This window comes from Chiloscyllium plagiosum, unplaced genomic scaffold, assembly GCF_037043375.1.
Source record: "Chiloscyllium plagiosum isolate Xiang-an unplaced genomic scaffold, Cpla_swu_hap1 HiC_scaffold_39, whole genome shotgun sequence".
NCBI classification, from domain to species: domain Eukaryota; kingdom Metazoa; phylum Chordata; class Chondrichthyes; order Orectolobiformes; family Hemiscylliidae; genus Chiloscyllium; species Chiloscyllium plagiosum.
In genome coordinates this window covers 10,002,249-10,030,165 of record NW_028270177.1, presented here as the reverse complement: position 1 = coordinate 10,030,165, position 27,917 = coordinate 10,002,249, and the positions used below count along the sequence as shown (strand labels likewise).

The window sequence follows — 27,917 nt, the reverse complement described above, 5'->3', positions numbered from 1 at the left end:
TGCGGGTCCCTTTTTAAAATAAAAATTGATATAATTGCATGTCATTTTATGTTAGATTTTATTTTCAGCTGCACTGGTAGTTATCTTATCTTAAAAAAAGAACTTTTTAAAGCAAAATGACTGTGAAAATTTTATTTATTATGGTTACATTAACCCATTTTACTAACCATAGATTACTAAACATAACTATAGATTACACTAAGTGTAATAATCAAGAATTCACATGGAAACAGTTAATTTTATTATCAAGCAGAAATGTTGCCCAGAGTTTAGTTTTCAGTTTAATTTTGAAGAAGTAAAGATATATTGTTATTTTAAGAATTTGTGGGAGAGCCGTTTAGAAGGCACCAAGGTGAAAAAAGACAGCTTTACTTTAAAATGAAAAGGGAGAGGAAATGTTCCCTTTTTATTTTGAAGCTTAATGCTTCCTAAAGACTTACCGGCTGAGACCCTATAAAGGGTTGCCTCCCCCTCTCCAGACCCCAACTTCCTCTGACTGAATTGTACGTCATGGGCAAATTGAGACAGTCAGTTCATTTTCTTCTGTAACCAGAATGTGAGAGGCAGAATTCTCCTGAGCCGAGTTATGTCGTGGATTAAATTTTCTATAACGCAGTCAAGTCCGTTCAAAGTGGTAGGTAATGAAATGATTCGCAGTGCAAATGATGTTAAACTACCATGTTTGCTCAGGAAGTGAAAGCTTAAATGTTCACAACTGTTAACGTCTTCATTTTGGCTGCCTTTTCTTGGTTTCCTGTTTACAATCTGCTATGATAGACTCCCATCTCCAATCGTGGTGTCTAATATTTCACTGCTTTTTGAAATTAAATCTTTTGCACATGTTTTAACAGTGTCAGTTCCCTGTTAACGCAGTTGGGAGCTGTACTGTTGTGTATGTTAATATAGATTTTGGTTTTTATAGAAACCGTCAGGCAACAAAATGTAAATCTATTCTGCAGTGTTCCAGGGAAGATCAATCTTCTTTGGTTTTATGCTGAGTCCAAAAAAGTTAGTGAAAGCAAAGCTGTTCATAATGTTGAATTTGAATCCAAGTATTTGTTTATGAAATGAGCAGAGACAGCTGTCTTGCATTAAGGATAAATGATGGTATAAAGCGAGGCAATATATAGAGCAATTACCAGGAAAAGAGGCCATTTGGAATTCTCACTGAATACCGCTGAGTTATTGAGACAGGGATCAGAATATAATGTTGAAAGTTGGTGAATCATTATGGTTTACTAAAGGAATTGTAGATCTTGAAGAAAGAGCAACGTTTTAGTGTGTTAGTCCTAACCTCAGTGTTTGTCACTTAGTGGCAAAGATGAGGTGTGACATTATTTCCTATGTTGTGCTTGCCTATTAGACTATTGTACGAGACTGGTATGTTTGAGGTCAGTTTGGATTCAGCTACTGACAACTAAGACAGTGCAGGATGAGCATTGAAAGGCAAGGATTATTGCTCATTCTGATTCAAAGCATTGCAGCATCGTCACCATGAAGCTACTCTTTGTCTACGTTTGTCTGTGTCTGGATCACTCCCAAAATACTACTTCCTGTACTGTACTGTGGGATGCAGCCATTGGTGATGGCTCACTAGCAGGATAAAGGTTACACATCCAGCATCCTCATGGGTCCCTGCAGCTGGTCACAGGAGACATTGGAAAAGGGGATTTCCTTCTAGCAGTAGCCAAATTAACTATAGATGCTGGAAACATGGAGGTAAAGCACAAACAAAAGAGGGAGGAAAGGTTACTGTTTCAGATATATGACCATTGATGAAATGCCACAGACCTGAAGGGGTAATTCCATCTCTCCCTCAGTAGATGATGCCAGGCTTGCTGTGTAATCTTCACATTTTCCTGCAATTTGGCTTTTCTCCCTTTTGCCCCTCCTCTCCCACCCCCACTCCCCTTGGTCTTTCTCTCTCTCTTCCTTGCACACTTTCATGCATTCCCTCTCTTGCTCTCTCTCATGCATGCACACACACACACCCACCCACCCCCACGCCTCTCAGCAGCAATTTACTATCACTTTGTCACTGGGTAAATGTGGATGGGGGAAACATCCAGCTCGTGTTTCTTCATTGAGCTAGAAAGTTCCTTCATAGGAAAGATAAGGAGGCTTTGGAGAGGGTGCAAAGAAGGTTTACCAGGATGCTGCCTGGACTGGAGGGCTTCTCTAACGAAGAGAGGTTGTCTAAGCTTGGACTTTTCTGTCTGTAGAGAAGGAAGAAGAGAGGTGACCTGATCGAGGTATACAAGGTAATGAGAGGCATGGAAAGAGTCAATAGCCAGAGACTTTTCTCCAGGGCAGGATTGACTGGCACGAGGGGTCATAGTTTAAGATATTAGGAGGAAAGTATAGAGGAGATGTCAGAAGTAGGTTCTTTACACAGAGAGTTGTGAATGCATGGAATGTGTTGCCAGCGGTGGTGGTGGAAACAGAGTTATTAGGGACATTTAAGCAACTGCTGGACATGCACATGGACAGCAGTGAATTGAGGAGTGCATAGGTTAGGTTATTTTATTTTAGATTAGGAATAATCCTTGGCATATCGTGGGCCCAAGGGCCTGTTCTGTGCTTTACTTTTCTATGTTCTCTCTATTTGGTTCCAACAAAAATTCAGATTTACACCATTACTCAAAATTAAACATCGATTGTAATCTTTGATCACTGCATGTGAACTTCAGACATCACTTCTAAATTTGCCTTTTATGGGTTTAAACCTGTGTCTTGGACACGATATCAATGTAGTTTGTGTCTGTACAAGATTGCCTCTATACAGAACAACCTCGGTTATCCAAACATCAATTATCCGAATTTCAGATTATCCGAACAAGATCTCAAGATCCCATAAAAACGTTATCCGAACAATCAGTTATCTGAACAAATACTTCCCACCCATCTCGCTCAGATAATCAAGGTTTTTCTCTATTGGTTTGTCTGCTGTAGGTCCCTTTAATCGTATGCATTGCAGAGCATTTGCCTCTGATCAATTCCACATTTTTTTTGGGCGGTTGCCAACATGTTACAAAAAACACAGCTCTACTTTGTCACTTCGTAAATAAATACAGGAACAGCTTCTGTAGCACATGGGTAAGGAAGAGTTTTGTAAGAAGATTCGGAGATGTTGCAGCAGATGTTACACAGTTAGAATGGGGGAGGTTCACTGGCAGGAAGCTTGGTTTAGTGTTGGCTCAGTGTTGACGTGACTTGTTTTCTTTTCTTTCTCTCTCCTCTGTCTCTGACCCTCTCTCTCTCTCTCTTTTTCTTTCTTGTTGCTGATTCTGCGTGGTATCTTCCTCATTCACCTGCAAGTGCAGGCAATTCTGCCTTGTGTGGCATTGTATTCAGCCCGAATCCTGTTGTGAGCATGTACACGCTTCAGATGTTATTGAATATGATCACGAAATGTTGTGCCTCCCTGATTTACTTTATTTCCCTAATCCAAAGATATTGAAATATCAGGGCTGTTGACACTTACTATTCAACGAAGACCAAGAATTGGAACTGCAATTCCCTTTTGGCTTAATATCTCGATGCATTCAATCACTTGTCTGTCCTGTGGGCCCACTGATGAAGGAGATATTCAATTGAGGGTCTCTACACTTGTTCCCTGTGCTGTGGGTCTCCAAGGTTTAAAACAAATTAGCTTTTGAATGACTTTATTGTAACAGCTGCTTAGAATTTCTACGAAAGTTCTTAGAAACATTCACGTGGGGGAGAGAATCGAGACCAACTCATTAGGGGAGGTAACAAACTGGGGTCAAATTAACTTTTACAAAGGATTTTAAAGGTGGGGAGAGAAGCAGCTTGGTAGAAAGTTGGCTGTTTTCAGGGATTGAGGGTTAATCGCTAGCTAGAAAGCCAAAACCATCATAAACAGAGGAAGAGGCTAGAGCAAATATAAGAAACCACCATTGGAGTCTGGTTGCAGCTGTCTGCCGAGATAAAGTGAGTGAAGAAGATTTGTTCCTGGGACTATGAATTTTGAACTCAATACAAACTGGACCATGTGTTGAGCATGATGCAGCATTTAATTCTGCTCATCTTTACCATTTGCTGATATCTCTTTGCAACCTAAAAGAGTCAGTCATCAGACTGTCATAGAAAATAGAGCAGTACGGCACAAGAACAGGCCCTTTGGCCCACCATGTCTGTGCCAACCATGATGCCATTCTAAACCAGTCCCATCTGCACATGGCCCCTATCCCTTTATTCCCTGTCTGTTCATGTGTCTGTCCAAATGCCTTGCATATGTTGTAATTGTTTCTGCTTCTTCTACCTCCACTAACAGTAGGTTCCAGATACTTACCACCCTCTACATTTAAAAAAAGCCTGCCTCGCATATTTCCTTTAAACTTTCCTCCTCTCACCTTAAATCTATGCTCTCTAGTATTTGTCATGTGAAAATGGGCCAATGAAAGATTTTACTAATGTTTCCACCCAATCAATTTCAGTCCTGTCATTTACATTTGAACAGTGAGCCCTGGTTATGGCACTGGGTAAAATGAGCTTTTACTGGTGTTAGTGAGGCCAACATATGAAGAACTCGAGAGCTGTAACGTGATGAATTAAAGATTATACTATCATAAGCCGATTGAACTCACTCAATTTCAGAATCAGTGAATGCTCTGGGGAAAATAACATTGTTGAACTGTTAAGGCTGGGAGAACTCTGTTTAATCTCTTTGGTTGTCTCCTGCTGCTAACCCATACTTTCACAAGATTGTGAATCTAAAACTTTATATTTCTAAATCATCCCCCCTCAAACCTTTGAAAGCCAAGTTTCAGCATCATATTGCCACTATTCCTGAGTTGCTTTGATTTATATTTGCACATCGCATTGTGTGGAAACCCATGAGGCCTTTGCCCAAAACTTAACTTGCATCCAGTGATGTGGTTAAGGGTTCCTGACTGGTGATCCAGATCCCAGAATCCTCTGTAAACAGTTCAATTCTAACAGACAGTTTGAGGGTTTAAATTTAGTTTACAAAATCGAGCTGATGGTACAGTTGTCGTTGGGAGTATGTGGATATGAGCGTTAATAATGGGGGTGGGTACTATAAGCTATGTTTCCTGTATTAATCACCACTTCTGCATAGATCTCTGAGGTCAGGGCTGGGCAGTGAGTCCTGGAACAGAAGACGATTGGTTCACACACTAATCGGCATGCGCAGACTCTCCAAGGAGCCGCGCAGTGCACGTCTTCAGGAACGCATTGGCCATAAGCTCCACCCACTGTGAAAATATTGTGGGCAGTGCAATTTAGGATCTCAAAGGAGAGAGACCTAACATCTGGTCCTCAAAGTCTTTGTAAAAATATTTATATTCTCAGTACAACCTGTAACTAGCTGCTACTATGCAAAATCACAGGATTTTTATGATGCTGAGAGAGATTAGTCCACTTGGCTTTTCAAATGATCATCACGACCCAATGCCAATCACCTGCTTGCTCCCCATATCCTTCCTTGGTATTTCTATCCCAATCATCATCTGATATCCTCTTGAGATATTGTCCAATCAACTTGATTAGAGATGTTATTATGCACCTCTGGAGCGGGTGGGACTTGAATCTGAGACTTCTGGCTCAGAGGTATGGACACTACCAATGCATTGTTCTAATGCTGTGTTGACTTTTTTTTTACTTTAACTTATTTTTCAAAGAAACCTGTTCAAGGATGTTATTACACACCTCTGGAGCCAGTGGGACTTGAATCCATGACCCCCTCGGTCCAGGACTACCACTGTCACATTGAAGTCCCTTCCAATGCTCTCTCGAATGTTTCAACTGACCCTTCCTTTATCAGTGGTAAACACGATCTTGTTAACCACAAGAGCCTCTCCTAATTAGACTAGGAAGTAGTCTGCTACAGTAGAGTCAACAGACATTGTAAATTCTCATTCTAAAAAGGACAATGGCAGCTACCTTTTTCATAGCAACAACTCATACAGCACCATGAGCTGTTCAAGCCCATACAACAGCCATAAGAGCCAACATGCTGGACTAAAGTCCTTAAGGGAACATTGTCGGACATTCCTTATGGTCTAGCTTTTGTGTATTTCCATCAAACGTACATGATTCTCCAACTCTCCAGTTTATCCTCAAAGTGGTTGACTTCTTCACTGTCCTCTGAAGCAGCCTAACATTCAGTTGCAGTAACATCTTGAGAAGGAATTTTAAATAAGGGAATGGAGATTTTAACTTGTAGGTGACTTGGGTCTTGTTGGTTGGTGATTTTATGCCAAATATTTGCAGAGGTGCTATCAATATACACAGAGCGAGGGAGCACTGTCACAAAATCAATTCCTGAAGGAGCTTTCACTGGGATCAAGCATACTGTGATGGGAAATGGAAAAGATTTGTGTTACTGATGTTTCATCTTTTCTTTAGGAGAAAGAGAAATCAAAAGAGAAGGAAGTAAAAGACAAAGACAAAAAAACTGTAAACGGACACGGTTTTACTGCCATCTTAGCGTTCCGTACTCCACAATGTGCCCAGTGTAACAAAGCCATCACCAGTCGAGAGGCATACCTATGCAGCAGTAAGTACCTGGGTTACACTTTGTTTTGAAATTTAATGTAAGTTATTTAAGTTGTGCTGGGGTGATGTCACAGTTTTCGAGCATGTTTCATGCTGATGGTTTCACAAGCTTGAAGTCACTCACACAGGCCCTTTTGGACCTGGACAGTTAGCCCTTAGTAATGTGACTGCTGCCCTTCCAAAGCTTGGGAAACGTTTTTCTTGTGAACTCCAAATATGAAAAGCTCCAAATATGGTACTACGTACATGTAACTATTGTTATAAAGAGAAAAGGACAGAACGTAGAAGTGGTGGGGCTGAGAGTCAAGTCTGTGTCCTAATTATTTGCTTTAATTGGTGGAATGCAAAATTAGAATTGTTACTGTACCATTAAGGAAGATGTTGTGGACTATTCAGTCAATGTGAAGACAGTTGATTAACATTTTCATGAAGGATTTGAGACTTTCATTGGGGATGGTTGTTGTTAAGATTGAATTTTAAACTTTCTCATTCCTCTTTTCATATCCCTTCATGTCCTCATCTCCTTCCTTTCTCTGCAGCCCCCTTTTGCTCTCCAGTTCTCCCAATATCTCTGTGCTCTTTCAATTCTGGTTTCGTGAATATCTCTGATTTTCACCATTGTCACCCATGTTTTCAGTTCATTGAGCTCAGGGTCCTGGAATGTCATCCTGAAACATCTCCATGTTTTTATTCTCCTTTCTAAGATGCCCTTTCACAACCTGCCTGTTTGTATAGGCTTGTGATCACTCAACCTAATATCTCCTTGGGTGTCAAGTTATATTTCATGATATTAGTGTGAAGAACCATGGAACGTTTGCTATGATATTGGCACCACATAAATGTAACTGTTGTTATAAAGAGAAAAGAACAGGAAATAGAAGTGTTGGGGTTGAGACTCAAGTCTGCATCCAGCTTTTGAGTATTTCCATCAAACGTACATGATTCTCTAACTCTCCATAGGTGTGCATACAAGTACCATATATCATGTATTGTACCAATGAGTTGAACTGTACCTTGAGTGTAATTATTCTGTGTTACATGGTATCATGTTCCCATTGATTTTTTTGAGCATCTCTACTAAAATTGCAAAATACATTTGGGGATAAGTCAGAGACCCCATGAAATCTCATCTTATTCTTCTCACATGGTTCTGGCTATATTCAAAGGAAATCGGGAAGATGACAAAGCTGCAAACTATAGACCAGTTATTGGAAAGTGTTCTAGTCCATTATTAAGGAAGAAATAGCAAACATTTAGAAAAAAACTTAACTCGATCAAACAGAGTTACATGTTTTTGTGAAATGGAAGTTAAGTTTGATAAATTTGTTAGAGTTCTTTGAGGACGAGTGGAGTTAATAGAGTGTATTTGGATTTTCAAAAGGCGTTCAGTAGATTGCTGCATGAAAGGTCGTTGCACAGGAGTGGTATTGTTCATGGTATTGGGGATAATCTGTGTGCCTGAATTGAGGATTGGTCAACACACACAGGCAGGAACCTGTGGAATCCCCATTGGAGCACATTCCACGGAATTGCCTGGGAAAAATTGTGGGCGGCACGGTGACACAGTGGTTAGCACTGTTGCCTCACAGCGCCAGAGATTCGGGGTTCAATTCCCGCCTCAGGCGACTGACTGTGTGGAGTTTGCATATTCTCCCTGTGTCTGCGTGGGTTTCCTCCGGGTGCTCCGGTTTCCTCCCACAGTCCAAAAATGTGCAAGTTAGGTGAATTGGCCATGCTAAACTGCCCATAGTGTTAGGTGAAGGGGTAAAATGTAGGGGAATGGGTTTGGGTGGGCTGCATTTCGGAGGGTCGGTGTAGACTTGTTGGGCTGAAGGGCCTGATTCCACACTTAAGTAACCTAATCTAATAAAATGCTCAGGTGGGCATAAAGCCACCTAACCTGATCTGACCAAATCTGAACTGACCTGACCTCCCCTTTCACAAAGCCTAACCTGACAATCCCTTCCCCTCCCTGCGCCAGACGTAATTTCTCTCACTCATTCTCCAAACTACATAATCTACCCATACCACCTGGCACTATACTCCTACCTAGTGTGCACCCTCCCTGGCACCCTTTCTCCTTACCTAGCTGACACCCTACTAACCTGGCACTTTGGCACCTACTCATCTGGCACCCTACCACCTCCACTGGCATCCTATTTATCTGGTACTCTAGCACCCTACCCCTCTCAGTATCCTAACATCATACTTGCCTTTTGTATGTAAGGTTTGACAGCAGCTGTCAGAAAATGTTCTTTTTAGATTAGATTAGATTACTTACAGTGCAGAAACAGGCCCTTCAGCCCAACAAGTCCACACCGACCCGCCGAAGCGCAACCCATCCAGACCCATTCCCCTTCATTTACCCCTTCACCTAACACTACGGGCAATTTAGCATGGCCAAATCACCTAACCTGCACATTTTGTTGGATTGTGGGAGGAAACCGGAGCACCCGGAGGAAACAAACGCAGACACGGGGAGAATGTGCAAGCTCCACACAGACAGTTGCCGAGGCGGGAATTGAACCTGGGTCTCTGGCGCTGTGAGGCAGAAGTGCTAACCACTGTGCCACCGTGCCACCCACGGTTGTCGGTCCTTCAAATATCAGAATATACAGCAGCTGACTGCCGTGTAATGGGGACGTGGTTTGTCTTCCCCGACCATTCTTTGTTAGGAAAGAACTGTCCAATGGAAGTGCAGCTCTGCATTTCTGAAGGAGCACTGAGTAGAGTCTCCTCTCAGAAATTCAGAGCTCTCTGCTTGAGATTGGCTTTTCTCTAAAAAATCCACCCAATTCCCTCTGTTGTGTGGGAAAGACAGTTCAGGGATTGGGGATATGTTGATGGATCAGTTCCATGTATTTACAATGCCTGGGGACAGAATGTTACCCTAAGTGTGTCAGGGAGGTTGAATTCTCAATGTTCAGGAGAGCCATTTTCATTGCTGCTTTCACAACTTCTGAGTAGTATTAACGATCTCAGCTTTGTACAGAGTGTTTTTGTCTTGTCTATTATACAATCTAGAGAGAGATAATACAGACGCTAAACAAATAGATTTAGCACAGAATAGCACAAGAATCAAATATGAGATGATTAAAGAGCAGAAAGCTGAGGTTTATACCAGGGACAAAGTTAAATGGAACAATGTGGTTTTGTGTCTGACATATACTCTTTGTTTCCCCTCTCCTTGCTTGTGGTTTTAGCTTCCTATTTATATATCTGTGTAACCCACAGTCGTGGCAGAACAAATTTGAACATTTTAAAGCAGCAGCAAAATGCAAAAATAGGTTTGTGAGAAAAATGCAAAGATATTTCCAAGCTGTGTGTCTCTATAGAAAATGGTCTTGCCAGCTATCTGTTCTCCATACTCCAAATTGGTGGCAGAAGTGTCAACCAATATACTCCTAGGCGAAAGTGGGTACTGCAGATGCTGGAGATATGAGTGGTGCTGGAAAAGCACAGCAGGTCAGGCAGCATCCAAGGAGCAGGAAAATTGATGTTTTGGGCAAAATCCCTTCATCAGGAAAGGCTTTTGCCCGAAACCTCAATTTTCCTGCTCCTCAGATGCTGCCTGACCTGCTGTGCTTTTCCAGCACCACTCTAATCTTGCCTGCAATCAATATACTCCACCACGCATCTGTCTCCTCTGAAAGCTCTTCCTTACTCTGTTTATCCCCATATTAATACTTTCTGTCTTGTACTATGTTCCACGACCACCCCCCTCTCTCCCCCAACACCCAAGCTGGCCCCTCACCCTCAGTCTGTGATGATTGTATGGTGGTGGCAAGTTATTGAATACTTTGTCAGGCAGAGAAACCTGGATTCTTGACTGACTGGGGAATCAAAGGTAGCGAGTGGAATTGAGGCCACCATCAGATCAGTCATCTTGCTATTAAATAGTGGGACAGCTTCAAGGGACCGAATGGCCTGCTGTTCATAACTCGTGTGTTTATATGTCTCTTCATTCCCTTTCTCTCCCCTCAATTCTGTGATTTCCCTCCCCCAACCCAACCAATCTTTTATGAGATATTGGATGATTTGCATTATTCCTGTGACAGTTGTCAAATGATTGTTTCCAAACAAATACTTTTGCATTTATATAGTGTCCTTTATGACCTCTGGTCATTCCAAAGTGCTTTATGGACAATGAAGTACTACTTAAGAGTAGTCGCTGTTGTAAGGTAGGAAATGCAGCAGTTTGCGCATAGCAACATTTTCATAATGAACATGATCTGTTTTTGGGATGTTGATTCAAGGTGAAATATTGTCAAGGGTTTTGTTTTAATTCCCTCATAGTACATGGGCATTGCTAGTTGTAGTAAGTCAGTATTTATTGCCCTTCACTATTGTCCTTAAGGTGCTGGTAAGCTGCCTTCTTGAACCACTGTGTTCTGAGTTGTAGGTAGACCAACAATGAATTTGGGTTGGAGGTCCTAGATTTTGACCCAGCGACAGTGCAGATCCAGTGATATAGAAACTCCCGCGTTAACTCCCATGTTCTTCAGAACAGTGCCATAGAGTCGTTTAAAGTCAACATGCGATGACAGAGTGGGTCATGGTTTAACAACGGACCTGAAAGAACCTACCTCCGGCAGTGAGAAATATCAGCAAGATTTTTGTTGACTGAATTTAGCCAAAATATGATTGTCAGGTGGCCACTTTGTGTCAGTGTCAAGTTCAAACTATCTGGTTTCAGGTTTGTCTAAATGGTGTGTATTCATCCCATATCTCCAGTTGCTGTCTGAGCTGATGTCTCTAATAGAGGGTTGACGATTATAACCTGAAGAGCAATTGCACCTTGGCCACATATTCAACATGAAAGCTTCCCAGCAACTAAATACCACAATGTCTTTGTAAACTTTTGCAGCCAAGTTAAAATTAGAGAAGAAAACCAAGAGGGACTTCAGTGAAGTGTATAAATGTTAATTCAATAGAGGCAGTAAACAAGGAAGTGTAACTAGAGCAAAGGGGCTTGCTAAAATTAGGAAAAGGCAAATTTCAAATTTTGACCTGAAAATTTTGGGATAATCACATGGAGTGAATGCTGGCACAACAGTGAGTTGATGCCGACATTTCCTCGACATTATTGAAATGCATGTTGGATGTTGTGCTGCAGTTTAGGATTTTTCCAGCTAAGGATTGGCGGAGGGAGCTTCCATTTCTAGCCAGTCTTGCACATTAGAAGCCAAAGTAAACATTTGCGATGTAGTGTCAAGTTGCTGTGAAGGAAGCCCCTATCTAGATGGTGTCCTTTGCTGCAATTTGCACTCCTCTTTGATTTATTTAATTAAATGTCCATTATTCCACGATGGGGAGTGTTTTAGTTCAAGTTGCTTGCATCAGTTAATTTTAATTTTTGGGAAAGATGCAACTGTGACTGCCTCAAGTGATACAGTAGATGAATCCCAGGCTGCATCCTTCTATAATAGCCTTGATTGACATAGAGCAGTGTGTGGTTTCTGTGGTAGTGTCCCTAGCTTGAAAGCAGATTGTGAAATGCGCATAGGTGGTTCAATTCCTCTTTCATGTGGTGCTTACATACCTCTGATTTTTGTCTGGGTCTTTAATGACATTTTGGCTCCAAGTTGATATTCTCACGTGTACTAAAAGTCCAGGTTCAGTGAGCTGCATACGGGCAGGCTGTGTGCAAGATGCAGAGGGTCATTACTGGGTCCCAAACTGTTCTGGCTGGCCTCATTTTCACTGGGGCACCCCCATAACTGGCCTGGACATTGTTCTTTGGGGTTGCCACTTACTTCTGTGCCTGCACCCAAACAGGCAGTGTGGGTCTCAGAGCCTTTCTGATCCTCCAGCCTCCCCTAGCTACTCTGAACTGGCCCTTGGAACTTGGAGGTGGACTGAAAAATCCCAGTCGTCTCTTTTAGTTGGCCTCGAGGAACTCTGGATGACCATTGTGAACCTCCTGCATGCAAAACCAAGCCAGAGGCAGGATGGAATGGGAGAGCTGACAGATTAGTGCTACCTTAATCCCAGCCCTGGCACAAAGAGCCTGCAAAGGGAATATGGATAGGTAAATGGGCCCAAAACGTTTTGTTAGCTGAGTATGATGTGGGAAAATGTGAGATTATCCACTTCGGTAAGAAGAACAGGGGAAGCAAAAGATTATTTAAATAGTGAATGACTGTGGATTGCAATGGTACAGTGGGATCTGGGTGTGATTGGTCATCTAACACAATGTGTTAATGGCAGGACAGTAAACAATTAGGAAGGCAAATGGAATGTTTGATCTTTATTGCAAGGGGGAGTGATGTATTAAAGGAGGGAAACCTTAGTATAACTTGAGGTGTGATCCCACCAATAACTTGAGGACTGCATACGGTTTTCGCCTCCATACATTGGAGGGGTATAGTTGCTTTGGAGAGAGTTCAGAGATTAGGTTCAACAGTTTGATTCCTAAGATGTATGACTTGTCTTATAAGGAAATATTTGAAGCGGTTGGACCTATATTCATTGAATTGTAGAGGAATAAGAGGGGGCTTTATTGAAGTATGTAAGACTTTGACAGGGTAGATGCCAAGAGGATGGCTGTTTTGATAGAGGATTCCAGAATAAGGGAACTTTGGCCGACATTTTCCTTCCTTTGTTTCTGAATGTGGAGGATGGTACCTTTAAAAGCAAGAGAGAAATAGAGACACTGCATCCATACAATGTGAAACTCACCAGATCAAGTGCCAGTCAGGCACTTAAGTGCTGACTGGCAGGTTTCTCAATCTATCAGATACCGCGACCAAGAAGCACCACTGGGGAGCTGATGAGACTCCTCATAGGCACATTGTGCTGGTTATGGAGAGCAGCCATCTTAGCTTCTCATTAGTTCATGTTAAGTGTTTTTTGGGAATAAGTCAGGGCCGGGGGAGAGGGGTGGGTGTCAGGTGTGTTTGAAGAAAGAGATTTCTTTCACTGGCCACCATCTTTTCTCCATCCCTGGCCCGTTCCCCAGATTGGGGCAAATTGGACCACTTCCTCCGAACCAGGCAGACAGGAGCCCTGCTTCCTCAGTTGGGAAGGCAACGTCTTGTGCCACTACGTTCAAGGTTGTTCTTCAGGCCAGTGGTAGGTTGAGGTCTATGTGGTTGTAATTGACCACGCACGGGCCTGAATTGGGTGACAGAATAGGAAGGGGCGGTTGTGTCCAGATTATTTACCCTTTCCACCACCTTCCCTTGTTAGTCCTAGGGATGGAAAGGCCTTGTCTATAGTTTCTGAAATTAGGGGCTCCTATTTAAGGTGAAAAAGAGGAGTTTAACGGTTTTCAACATTTTGGAATTCTGTACCTCAGAGCTATGCAAGCTAGGCCATATGTTCAAACCTGAGATAGACAGATGTTTGACCCTATCAGGGAGTCCAGACTTGTGGGAACAATCCGTAAGGTGAAGTTGTGGCCAAGATCAGATCAACCTTGGTCTTAATGAATGATGGGACAGACTCAAGGGACCAGATGACTCTACTCCTCCTCCTGTTCACTAAGTGGGATAACCTTACAAATCACCAGCCTATAATTTATAAAAGCAACTCTGCTGCATAGCATGTCCTTCCAGCTATTTATTTTTTCTCGCTCCTCTATCCCAGACTGGGATTCATCCCGTGAACGTCTATCAGTTGCCTCCAATCTCCCATTCTAGTGTGTGAACTCGAGTTCACTCTCTTTTTCATTAACTAATAGAAAACCAAATTCCTTGAGGAATGCAGGAAGAGAAGCTCAAAGGCATTTGGCCATTCTTAATATGTGCTTGGATTTATTACTGGGCTAGAAATTCAGATTTGGGTTAGTCTTTAGGAGACAAGAGTGCCAATCCCTTCATTAATAATAATCGTTAAGCAACCATATTGTCGATTTAAAAGAAACAATTGTTTCATCGATGTGCTTCACAGAGGAAATCTGCTATCCTAACCTGATCTGGCCACCCAACATAGTTGACTCTGAAATGGCCCAGCAACCATTAATTTGTAGATGTCACACTTGTCATCAGTGCACACATACCAAGAATGAAGCTTAAAAATAGCAAATGCCTGTTGTATGCTCTTCAGCCAGGTCAGTGCTGCCTTTGTTATTCTGTACACCAGCAAGAGTCGATACGTTTTTTTACCTCTCTTCTTAAGGTAATGAAAGGATGAAGGTCTACTGGATGTTAGAATTATAATATTAAAGTTAAGCATGTTCATACCTTGGTACATTTTATTTTGGATACTCTTATGACTAATTTATGTAATTTGTTTTTCTGTGGAACTCGTGATATATCCAGTTCTAATCACATGGGATCCATTCAGAGCCAGAGCAGCAAGTGCCTCCTTTGTTTAACTCCATACAGCAGCTGTTTAACTACAGGCATCAGAGTTCAGGCCAGCTCTTGTGTGTGAATTTCTTGTTCTTTTCCCTAAATCTTATCCAGTACCCACATCCTAGACCCTGCTGTCTGCCACTTACAATTTGACCACTGTACTCACACTACAGACGTTTACATTGCATCACAGGCCATTGGAATTCTCCTCAATCATGTTTTCAGTCCATCCACCCTTTTAATTATTTTCAGTTTTTACATTGCCCTGTCTCACCTTGAAATCTCAGATATTGATGGCCTTCTGCTTTCATAGGTTTTAGGGTGAAGCTTTACAAATGGCTTGAGAATCAGGAGGGTGTTGATGACAAGCAACAACATAGAGTGTTGCATAATGTGGAAACAGGGATTTTCTGTATTCAAAAGATGTTTAAGTTACGTACACTACTGTCCATTCAAGCTCCCAACAGCAGGAAGAGGAACCACAAGAGTTAAAGGGCAACTGAGTAATTCGAGTAAATTTGTATCACAACCTCATTGAATGCCCGACATTGTGAAAGGCCTCCTCCTGTCCCTCACTGACTAGTTTTAATGTCAGTCCTTGCCAACAAAATAAGCTCATAAGAATTAGAAGTAGGAACAGACCATTCAGTCCTTCAAGTTTTATCACCATTCAGTGAAATCATGGTTCATCTGCCCCAGACTTCAACTTCTGTTTTTGGCAGCTACTCATAGCCCTCAACTCCCTGAATTCAGAAATCAGTTATATGTCCCCTCTTGAAATAGTTTGTGATGTAGCCTCCACAACTCTGACGTAGAGAATTCCAAATACTCACTACTCTCTGGGAGAAGACTTTCCTTTATGTCTCAATTTGAAATGGGTGTCCCCTTATTCTGTGCCAGTGTCCAAGTTTCAGATTTCCCCACTAAACAAGTCATCTTCTCAACATGGGTCCCCTCAGAATCTTGTACATTTTAATAAAATGACTCTTTTATAAAGTCTAATGATTAAGGCCTAACCTGTTTAACTATTCTTGACTAATCAACCTCTTCATTCCAGGAGACACAGTCAAGATAATCTATTTTAAGCTACCTCCAAAGCGAATCTACTTATTGTCAAATACAGGCACCAAGTTGTACACAGTACTCCAGTTTAGTCTCACCTACACAGTTGAAACAATACTTTGCTGTTTTAAACTTTTAACAATAAAGGCTAAAATTCCATGTGCCTTAATTACATGACCATCTCTGACCAGTCAGCTCAGAACCAGTCCCTAAAACGAGACTCCAAATCTTTTTTTTTAAATAATTAATTTGCAGAGATAGCACTGTGTCTGTGCTAACTCCACAAGCTCTTGTTAGGATAAATAGTTCTTTTTTATTAACCTATTTTTCCAATTAACGTGTTCAGAGATGTTATTACATACCTCTAGAGCAGGTGTACAACCCAAGCCTGTGTACAGAAACAGGGACACAAACGCTATACCCCAAGAGTGCCCTATCTCCTGTTCATATTTTATTAAAATATCATTTACAAACAAAAAATTAACATTAACAGCTGTATACAGAGAAATAGCAATTTTACAAGGGAGAGGAGCAGTAAAGCCAGGCCCCAAACCCTATTGTTCCACCAGTTGGGGAGAAATGAGGACAAACCTCAAATCCCACTTTGTCATCACAAAACAGTAACGAATACATAAGACAGTCCAATTAGATTTTATGAAGTGCATAGAATATAGACACCTGTCCGTCCAGCCACTCTAAGGCAACCCGCCCTTACTGGCTCTCTATCTGCCCCATGTCCCTTCCTACTCTCGGCAGCTCTGACACACCTTCCGACCACCTCTAGGACAACCCATCCCGATTACCCCCACTCAGGATGACAGCGCTTAGAATGACCTACCTACTCTCTGGCTCTCAGGGTGACAGCTTTCAAGACAATCTATGAACCTCCCAGTGAGACGTGCCAGACCCAGGGACCTATAAGACAGTGCAGGTGGTAAACCCAACAAAGAAGGAGAGTCAAATAACAACAAACAAATGAGTCCCTTCTAGTACAGACTTCTTTACCATAAATAGTTCTCTTCAAAATGTAGAGTCAATTCCCAGGAACAGAGTCCACTCCAGTATACAAAGTGCAATGGAGTCCATTCCAAACTGCAGAGTCCGTTGCTAAAAACAGTCCACAACTGAGGGCAGAGTCCACTCCTGAAGGCAGTAAATGCACAGCACATATGTGTTCAATCTCCATAGAGTCATGACCACTCACAGGAACACAATATGTCGTAAAGGTGCAGTTAACTCACCGGGAGTGGACCAAACCCCTAACTCCAGGATGCAGCAAATGCTCACCTCCCAACGTGCACACACAGGTGTTCAGTCTTCATCGAGGCCTAGCCCACTGACTAAGGATGAGACCTACCCACAGAAATGGCTCATCTGGAAAGATGTATTTTCTCACAATGGCTCAGTCCAAACACCAAAAACACATTTGAAAGAAAGAAAACCAGAGTGCAAGGGCTGTGCCCTGCCACAGAATTAGCATAATCCTCCTCTCAAAAAGAGAAAGAGTAACACACAGGCTGTAACCAGCCAGTGAAGCAACAGTTCCCGAATGAGAACGGAGTTACACCTGAAACACATTGACTGTTCAAATCAGGCAGTTTAGAAATCAGTTCTCACTAAAAAAGGAATGACAGTTCAGGAATTGGGTTCCCCCTTAAAAAAAAAAGCAGAAACCAACAGCAGGAACACACTGACTGTGGCCCAGCCAGCACAGAGTCAATCCCTAGAACCAGGGGACTCTGAATCTCCATTTTCTCATAATTTAGTTTGCAGAGCAGTGTGTCTGTGCTGACTCCACTAGCTCTTGTTAAGATAGGCTAATGAAGAAAAATGTCTATTTTCCAATCCACCTGTTCAAAGATGTTATTACATACCTCTGGAGCAGGTGGGACTGGAACCCAAGCCTCTATGTTCAGAAATAGGTACCTAACACTATACCACAAGAGTGCCATATTTCCTGTTTTTTTTATTATTACCAGTACAACATACACAGTTATTAATAAACAGAAAGCAGCAGTTCACAAAACACACTATATAAAGGGGAAAGGGCAACAAAGCCAAACTCCACCGTTCAACCAGTTTTCAGGGAAATGAGGAGATTCCTCAAATCCCACTTCCATTCATCACAAAGATAATAGTAACCAACACAGGCAAGACAGTGCCTAAAACACAGATCCAATATAGCTATAAATAAGACACCCGACACCTGTCCCCACCACATACTGATCAGACCATCTTTCCCTAGCTTTCCTGCAGGACAGTCGGCCTTCCAGTCTCCGGCCGCCCTGCATACTGACCAACCCTCCCCAGGCCCATTTTCTCCAGGCTGCTTGTTGACTACCCAGCTCCTGGTCACCCCGCGTACTGACCGGACGACCCCCGGGCCACTTTCCTATGAGCTGGGTGTTGGCCTTCTGGTCTTCGCCCACCCTGCGTGCTGAGTAACCCTCAGCCCACGTTCCTCCAGGATGGACGTCAGCCACTGGCTCACAGTCACCCCACGTACTAACCAAACCACCCCTGACCTGCTTTCCTACAACCGGGCTATCTGCCTTCCAGCACCCGGCCACCTCTCATGCTGACTGACCCTTTCTCCTGGCCAGTTTTCCTACAGACCAGCCGACTCACAGACCAGCCTCCCTGCGTACTGACCAGCCTGCAGTATACCAGATTTCCTGCGAGGATGCTATCAGTTACCTGGCCCCACCCACCCCACACACTGACAGGCTCCTCACAGCCCACTTTTCCCCAGGCTGGTCATTGAGCCTCCAGCCCCCAGCCAGCCCATGTACTGGCTGCCCCTCCCTTGACCAGCTTTCCTACAGGCACGCTATCAGCTGCCTAGCCCCCAGCCACCCTGCATACTAACAGAACCCCTGCCCCTTCCCCCAGCCCACTTTCCCCCAGGCCAGTGACCCTCCAGCTCCCAGCCTCCCCATGTACTGACTAACTAACTCTGGCCTGCACTCAAACATAAATAATTACAAAACCCACAGATAGTAACAATATTCACAAAATCCTAATACAGTTTCCACTACTTAGATTCCATGCCCGAAGGCAGAATCCACGCCTGGACCCCAGGATGTAGAAAATGCTCACATCCCAGCACACACACAGGTGTTCACTCTCCATAGAGGCCTGGTCCTTCCAGGGAGAACCAGGCCCACTCTAAGGAACATTGTGAAGCTGCAGTTAACTCACAGGAGCTTGGCCCAGTCCCAAAGGCAGAGTCCACACCACACACATGGGTGTTCAGTCTACAGAGGCCTCTTCCATCTTAAGGACCAGGCTCACTCATAGGATCATAGTACATTGTAAAGGTGCAGTTAACTCACTGGGGGTTGGTCCATTCCAGGATGCAGCAATTGCTCATCTCCCAGCACACACAGGTGAGTTCAGTCTTTACAGAGGCCTAGTGACAAACAAAGGGCCGGGCTAACTCATCTGGGAAGATGTATTTTCTCACAAAGGCTCAGTCCAAACAAGTGAAAACACATTCAAAAGAAAGAGATCCAGAGTAGAAGGGCTGAGCCCTGTCTCTAAATCAGCACAGTTCTCAAAGAGAAAAGAGTAACACCTAGGCTGGAACCAGCCAGTGAAACAACAGTTCCCTAATGAGAACTAAGTTACAGTTGAAACACATTGACTGTTTAGATCAGGCAGTTTAAAAATCAGTCCTCAATAAAAAGAAATATCAGTTAACAAGCTGGCTATATAATTCAGCCAGTTCAGGAATCAGATTTCCACCCTAAAAGAAGCAGAAACCAACAGCAGCAGGAACACACTGACTATGGCCCAGCCAGCACAGAGTTAGTCCCTAGAACCAGGGGACTCTCTGAATCTCCTGTTTATAATTTTCATAATTTATTCTGCAGAGGTGGCAATGTATCTGTGCTGACTCCACTAACTCTTGTTAAGATGAACTGTTTTCTTTTTTAATTAACCTATTTTTCCAATCAGCCTGTTCAGAGATGTTATCATGTACCTCTGGAGCAGGTGAGACTTGAACCCAACCTCGTGTTCCTATGTCTGAACACATAATGCTGTACTACAAGAGTGCCCTATCTCCTGTTTATATCTGTCAGCTTGGGCTCCATGATTAGCTCAGGTTAACAACCCCAATCAAGGATATTCAACTGCTTCCAATCACTACAACACTGATCAGCTCTTGACCTGCATACAAAGCATAATATTTGCTCCATTCAGGCTCAGACTTTGCTCTGAGCCATTAAGCTCTGTATAGTTACCGGGAGATCATTTACTGATTTCCCCACGCAGAATTCGATGAAGGGCTGGGAATCCTTTATCTGAAAACCTCGGGACCAGCTGGTTTTTAGATGAGGGATATTTTGTTTATCGTATACACTTACATGTCCCCATAGATCTGCGAGTGTCCACTCAGGCTCTTTGGGGGGGGGAAAAAAGCTTTGCTTAGTCTGAAAAGTGAAATATTTTTCTGAACTGGTCTGTACTGGTCTATTTCGATCTGTTCATGTCCACTTTCAAAAAGACCTTTAATTGTCAGGTCTTTTTGGTTTTCAAACATGGGGAGAAAGGATACCCAGCCCATAAGCACATATTTGATCCAATGTGGCAACCTCTGAGGGAATCTGTGATAATGGTGAGCATGCCTAGAAGCTGGACACTCCTTAACCAATCAATTTGAAGGTTCCTAGCTGAGGCTTGCAGACTGCAAAGCAAGAGTGAAAAACAGGAAATATTAATTACGTACAGCAGTGCACAGGAAATTTAATAAAGTTTTTGACATCCAGATTAAGGGAGAGGCAGAGAAGAGAAACATGAAATAAGTATTTATTTCTTTTTCTTAAATATCTGAACCATTAAGTTTTCTTGGAGAATGAGGCTCCATACTTGTAAAGTTTATTTTTCCAAGCCACAATAATCATTCATAAGTATCATTTCCTACATTTTACATTAGAAACTTAGCAGCGCCCGTTTTTCATTGATCACTGAGGTTAGTGACATTTAGTGAGATCAATGCAGAGTTTTAGAAAGACCAAAACAACGCAGAATGTGGAGATGCAGGGTGTCATTCATAGCAACAACTGTGTTTCTCTGGTTAACTTCATATGTAGAGACAACAGACATTTCTGTCAGCGTTATTGCATGTTGGTCTGAAAGAGTTACTACTGAGATATGAAGTAAGCATTACCAATTACAATAATGATATATCAGCTCATGGGTAGTACATCTTAGGACCTTGGAGGAGCAAGATTTAGCATCTAGGCCATCCGCAAAGTTTTTGTGACAGTGTCTAGCAGAGCTATGTAACTAGTTGCTAACATATTTTTAAAAAAAAATCCTTTCTTGTTTAGAGCAGAAAGTGAATTCCCTCATTCAAACACATTGTAGATTGGTACACCTCTAGGATGATGGGAGCAAACCCACGCAAGTTGATTTAGCTGCAGATACTGCAACTTTATTCTCTCTGGTCTCCTGTTGCCAACCTTTGTGTCCTCCTATCACCTTTGGACCTTGTAGGTTAAAGTCTTTGTACTTTACCGCTCAGGGCAGTTTTGTCCATTTGTGTTGAACAACAGTGGTAGCTTCTTTGGAGACGTGAACTTGCAGAAGCTCCTTTTATTTCCTGTACTCATGCTTCTGACTGGATTTATTTCCATTTTGCAATTCTTAAAAATTTTCCTCAAAAAACCATGAGTTAGATAAGCAGATGCCACAAAAATGCTGATACAGGATGACTTATGCAAAGGTTCAGCCTCATCAGCCATAAACAACAAAGTCAAAAGCGTCTTGTTCCCTGATCTCGTCAGATCTATGAACTGTATAAATGTGTGTCAGATAACCATCCAGTTGTGAACCAGACAGCAGAGTTTCAGGAATGAGTGCCCAGTAATTCCACTTGAATACCAGACACTACAGTTTGGCTACTGATCACTGCCTCTTTTTAAAAATAAAAATGAGTACAGATGTGAGCAAACCCATTTTTTCTAGGTTACAGGGATTTCTTTTCATTATGTGCCCACCCATGTCTGGGTTTAGTCAACATTCAATCCTAGTCAGGTTTCAAATGTGAATAGTTAAAAGAAAGTGTTGATTTTTTTATTATTATTATTAATAAGTCTGCTGAGAAGAGCTTCAGAGTTCTTTCATTCTGTGAAAAGTTTAAGAGCTCAAGAAAGTGATAGTTCAGAGTATTACTAAACATGATAGAATTTCCATGACGGAAGTCCAGCCATCTTATTCTTGGTGTTTAGTGTTAGTGGTCTTTTGCAGTTGAACATTGTTTGCGTCTAGTCTGTGCAACAGTAATTCTGAGTAAGAGTGGGAGTCTGTGTTCTATGTTTTGTTTCAAAGTCTTTTAAGTTTTTACACAGCTCACATATGTGCAGTTTAAAATTGCCTGTGCTTGAACAACCTTTTTTTTAGGAGACTTACTTTCTTGTTTGTGCGGAAAGAAATAAATTGATGGACACCACAGGTTTCACGAAACCAAAAGGTGATAAATAAATAAGTAGCATGAATTTCACCTTCAGGAAAGCTGCAGATTGTTAAGGGAAGACTGAGGAAGACAATTACATGGCACCAGAAAACAATAGCAAAAAGCAATCAGTATGAATGGAGTAGAAGATACACAACACCAGGTTATAGTCCAATAGGTTTACTTGAAATCACAAGCTTTCAGAGCGCTGTTCCTTCATCACGTGAAGACTTCACCTGACAAAGGAGCAGCATTCCAAAAGTTTGTGATTTCAAATAAAGCTGTTGGACTATAACCTGGTGTCATGTAATCTCTGATTTTGTCCACCCCAGTTCAGCACCTCCACATCAAGTCTGAATTGAATAACTGGATTCCACATACCTCAGGAAGGATATTAGAGTGAGTGCATCAAATCTTCACTTGACTTGTTCCTGGAATAGCAGGATTGTCCTTTGAAGAAAGATTGGGGAAGCTGGGCATGTGTTCTCTAAAGTTTTGATGAGTCAGAGGTGATCTAATTGAAACTTAGAAAATACTTAAAAGGATAGATAGGGTAGGTGCAGAAGCAGGCATAATTTCAAAATTAGAGAGAAGCTGTTGATGAGAATTTTTTTCATTCAGAGGATTGTGAACTTTTGGAATTCTCCACACCAGAACCTTGTGAAAGCTCAGTCATTAAGTCTGTTTAGAACAGAGGTTAACCAATGTCTAACTATGAATATGAGTGGGGTATAGTGTGGAGGGCTGTTGTAGGTTGCAACAGAACATTGACAGGATGCAGAATTGGGCTGATAAATGGCAGATGGAGTTCAACCTGGAAAAGTGTAAAGTGATTCATTTTGTAAGGTTGAATTTGAATGCAGAATGCAGGGTTACAGGCAGGATTCTTGGCAGTGTGGAGGAACAGAGGGATTTTGGGGTCCATGTCCATAGATCCCTCAAAACTACCACCCAAGTTGATAGGTTGTTAAGAAGGTGTATAGTGTGATAGCTTTCGTTAGCTGGTGGATTGAGTTTAAAAGTCACAAAGTTATGCTGCAGCTCTGTAGAGCCCTGGTTAGACCACACTTGGAATATTGTGTTCAGTTCTGGTCACCTCATTCTAGGAAGAATGTGGAAGCTTTAGCGTGGGTGCAGAGGAGATGTACCAGGAAGCTGCGTGGACTGAAGGGCATATCATATGAAGAAAGGTTGAGGGAGCTAAGGCTTTTCTCACTGGAGCAAAGAAGGGTGAGAAGTGATTTAATGGAGGTGTATACAATGATGAGAGGCGCAGAAAGAGTGTATGGTCAGAGACTTTATTCCCCAGGGCAGAAACGGCTATCACAAGGGGGCATAATTTTAAGGTGATTTGCGGAAGGTTTAAGGGAGATGTCAGAGGTTGGTTCTTTACACAGAGTGTGGTGGGTGTGTGGAATGCACTGCCAGTGGTGGTGGTAGAGTCAGATGCATTCGGGACATTTAAGCGACTCTCGGATAAGCACATGAATGATAGTAAAACAAAGGATATTCAGGTTAGTTTGATCTTAGAGAGGGATAAAGGGTCGGCACAACATTAAGGGCTGAAGGGCCTGTACTGTGCTCTACTGTTCTGTGTTCTAACACAAGGGGACATGGGAATAGTGTAGACAAATGGCATTGAAGTGGATGACCAGCCATGATTGTATTAATGGTGGAGCAATGTTGATAGTTTGAATGGCCTGCTCCTACTCTTATGTTTGTAATTATAAAGAGGACAAGAAAGGTAGTGACCAGGATAGAAAGCATGGTTAGGCATGCCCATTGGTTCAGTTATTTCAGTTATGTTCATCCTGACCAGTTCTGTCAGTCAGCGCCAGTTTAAGACACCAACAAATTTGTTATCCTCAGGCACACTTCAGGAAAGTTTATTTTTTAATTTATAGGTTTGTTGTAGTTCAATTTTTTTTTCGCATCTGTAATTCTCAAACTGAGTCATTAGTTTAACATAGTCAATGAGATTCTCACCTCAGATTTAGGAGGTTGTGATTTGGGCACATAATCTGAGAGTCGTCTATCAAAGCTGTTAGCCCCCAACTGAGGTATCAAACTAATGCACACTGGTTTTCAAGTAGATATATTCTAATCAACCTGTTCAGAGATGTTATTACACTTAACTGGAGCAGATAGGATTTGAACCTGGGCTTGCTGGCTTAGAGATAGGAACACTACCACGATACCACAAGAGCCTTAATGTTAGTTCAGGTAATTTTGGAAGATTTGAAAGCAGTAGTGAGTTCCCTGGCCAACATTCCTGTTACCAACAACATCATTAGCTGGTTATTTGAAAGACATAGTCAGTGGAAATAATGACTGCCACAAAGCTGAAGGTCTCTGAGAAGCTTTGAGATGTTCTAATGATTTGAATCAGGTATTTTTCCTTTTGCTATGTTTGATTGTTTAATTATATTTTAAAATAGCACAAAAGCCATGGATTTAATTGAAAATGGAGACAATATCAACTTCCTATTCTACGTGCTGTAATACCCAAACTCATGATGCACATGCACTTCAATAATTGAATCTTTGAACTGATTTTTGCTTAGATTGCTCGTGTCATTTTAAACTTCACTGAGTTAGCGGAATGAGAACAGGATGTTTCTGGAGGATTTCTGGGTCTTTTGGTCTCCTTCCCCAGTTCATCTTGTCTGGTCACATATCCAGTCCTGTTACCACTTTGCAGCAAAGAGACAGTGGATGGTCTGGGTGCTGTACATAATGTTTTCTGAGTTTGGAAGTTGAGGTTGGCTATGGTAGGCTGGCCCCCTCATCAGCTAAAACCCACTAACCAGGTAGTCGTCATGTCTGTGATGTGTGACCGAAACTAATCAGAGGCAGCTTGAATAGAGAAAGAAGAAAGGACTTGTACTTTCATAATGCTCGGGACATTCCAGAGGAGGTAACCACCTATAAAATACATTTGGAACATAGCCACCGTTGTTATTTAGACAAATAGTGACTGTTTGAGTACAACTAAGTTACACAAACAGCAATGGATACCTGGTTAACCTGTATTGATTGAGGGAGGAGTGTTGCCCAAGGCACCAGAACCTCCTCCAGCCTTTTATTGTAACTTGAGACCATTTACATTTGCCTTGAACTCAGTGAAAGTTTTGGTTTAAATTCCAAAGTTATTTTTTTGTTCACCAGCTTACTGTGTTGTCAGCTGACTTGCATGGATATGTGGATGTGCATTCTGTAGTTGGTCAGTGTTACAGGGTGGAAATCAAAATGGCAGGAACCACGAGAGGGTGAGTTGTTAGTTATTCACAACTTTGTGTTTTTAAATGGAGAAGTTGCTTTAGTTCCTTGTTAAAATCAAGTTTGCCTGAAAGGGCAAGTCCTACTGCTTGCCATGAAAGTTTCAGTGCCTGTGTTCCTGTGGCTAGTTCATCTCGGTTATTTTTTTCCTTGGTACTTTTCATATGTGACTTGACTCAGTGGAGTGAACAAAGATATTATTGTAGAATGAATAGTTTCCCATTTCAAGCACTGTGCACCATCCGATCATACATCACAAGTTTCAAAGGCAGAGTGAAAGGGTTCTCTTCTACTTTGTCCCAATTTCAGAAGGTTACCCTCCACCCGTGTGGCATTATTTCTGTCTCCCATTTCCCACAGCAGCAATTTCTGTAGCCAAATCTGGATCATTGAGGTTTCTTCAGGATTTGGCCAGACACCCTTTGTTGAGGTCTGAAGCACACGCAAACAGGAATTGCTAGAGAAATGTAGCAGGTATGGCAATGACTGTGAAGGAGAAGCAGAGTTAACATTTCAATTCCAGTGACCCTTCCTCGGAACTGGACTCAAAATATTGACTCTGTTTTCTCTCCTCAGACACTGTCCAAGCTGATGAGTTTCGCCAATGATTCCAGCTTCCATTTGTTTCGGATTCAGCATCAGTTCTTTGTTTTATTTCAGCCCATTGTTGAGATGTTTTAAAACTGACCGAGCTAGAAATAAAGTGCCACTGTCAGTAGGCAGTAGAAATATTTCATTTCATTTGTCTGAATTGGTCTATAAACCAAGTCACTGAGGGTGAAAAACAAGTCTGACCCATTGCCCCACACAGTCTCACAGTCTCACAGTTTCAGGTCTGTATCTTTTGACTGCTTGAAATCTTTGCAACATGAAAATTTGGACCCAACTATTCTGTCTGTATTTACCTTGATGTGAGTAGTTAGTTTAATCATGTGCAGTCACTCTGTTGCTACATTCTCTCAACTCCCTTTTTGTATTTTATTCATCCATCTTCCAGTCTCATCTTGAATGTTGACTTGGTTACCAGCTAAGCCAGAAACATCAGAAGTGAATTCCTTATGCTCACAACACACTGGATGAAGAAGATTCTCTTCCTCCTCACTGAATCTGTCTCTAATCTTTTATCTGTAGCTGTTGATCTTAACGCCTCAGCTTCAGTAACCATCCTTCTTCTCTCCAGCTTGTCTTATCTTTTCACTATTTGAAACACTTAGACCTAATCTGCATTGTTCTGACGAAATGAAACCAATTCCTCGTAGAGTCATAGAGCATGGAACAGACCCTTTGGTCCAACTCATTCATACCGATGAAGTTTCCCAAATTAAACTAGTCAGACTTGCCTGCATTTGGCCCAAATCTCCCTAAACCATTCAAAAAACCAAAAGACTGTGGATGCTGTAAGTCTGAAACAGAAATTGCTAGAAAAACTCAGCAGGCCTGGAAGCATCTGTGGAAAGGAAACATTCAGTCTGATTACTCTCCACAAATGTTGCCAGACCTGCTGAGCTTCTCTAGCAATTTCTGTTATCATTTACTACTCCCTCTGGCGATTTATTCCGCATACGAACCATCCTTTGAGTGAAAAAGTTGGTCCTCAAGTCCTTAAATCTTTCTTCTCAAAGTAGACAACATCCTAGTCAAACTATACTGGAGCCCAATACTACACAGGCTTCATATAATTAATATATAGTTATACAGACATTAGACCTGATTGCCTTCAGGGATGCTCTCCTTTTCTGCAAAGATAAAGATTAAAAGATTGATTTCATTGATATTTGCGTCAGTACAGCACTTTAGAAAGTTACGGACAGAATGTACTTTTATACTCTTATTGGCATCGAATCTACAAGGAGACTAATTGTGAAAATATATTGTGAACTGTGTCTTTCCAAGTAATGTTAATATAAATGTGCAAGCACAAGCGATCATCAGTCTGCACAATATTTGGATTTGTTTATATATGTGTGATATATTGGAAGGCTTAAGGTTGGCTCATGTGGTGCCATTATTTACAAAAGGTGTTATAGAAGAGCCAGGGAACTATACTCTGGTGAGCCTTATGTCAGTGGTGGGTAAGTTGTTAAAGGGGATCCTAAGAGACAGGATTTACATGTATTTGGAAAGGCAAGGACTGATTAGCGACAGCCAACATGGCTTTGTGCTGGGAAATCATGATAAATCATGAAGATTGACAAAGGCAAACGGTGGATGCTGTCTATGTGGAGTTCAGCAAGGTGTTCAACGAGGTTCTACATGATAGACTGATTAGCAAT

At 42.0% G+C, this 27,917-nt stretch overlaps 1 protein-coding gene across 6 annotated transcripts in view; it reads left to right on the top strand.

Moving 5' to 3' along the window:
• LOC122540917 (A-kinase anchor protein 13-like) overlaps positions 1-27,917 on the top strand; it is a 417,382-nt gene that overhangs the window by 324,323 nt on the left and 65,142 nt on the right. For all 6 annotated transcript variants that reach the window (XM_043677213.2, XM_043677212.2, XM_087981477.1 and 3 more), the window contains one exon: positions 6,394-6,544. In XM_043677213.2, coding sequence (XP_043533148.2) covers positions 6,394-6,544 — 151 coding nt within the window. The remainder of the gene's footprint in view (positions 1-6,393; positions 6,545-27,917) is intronic.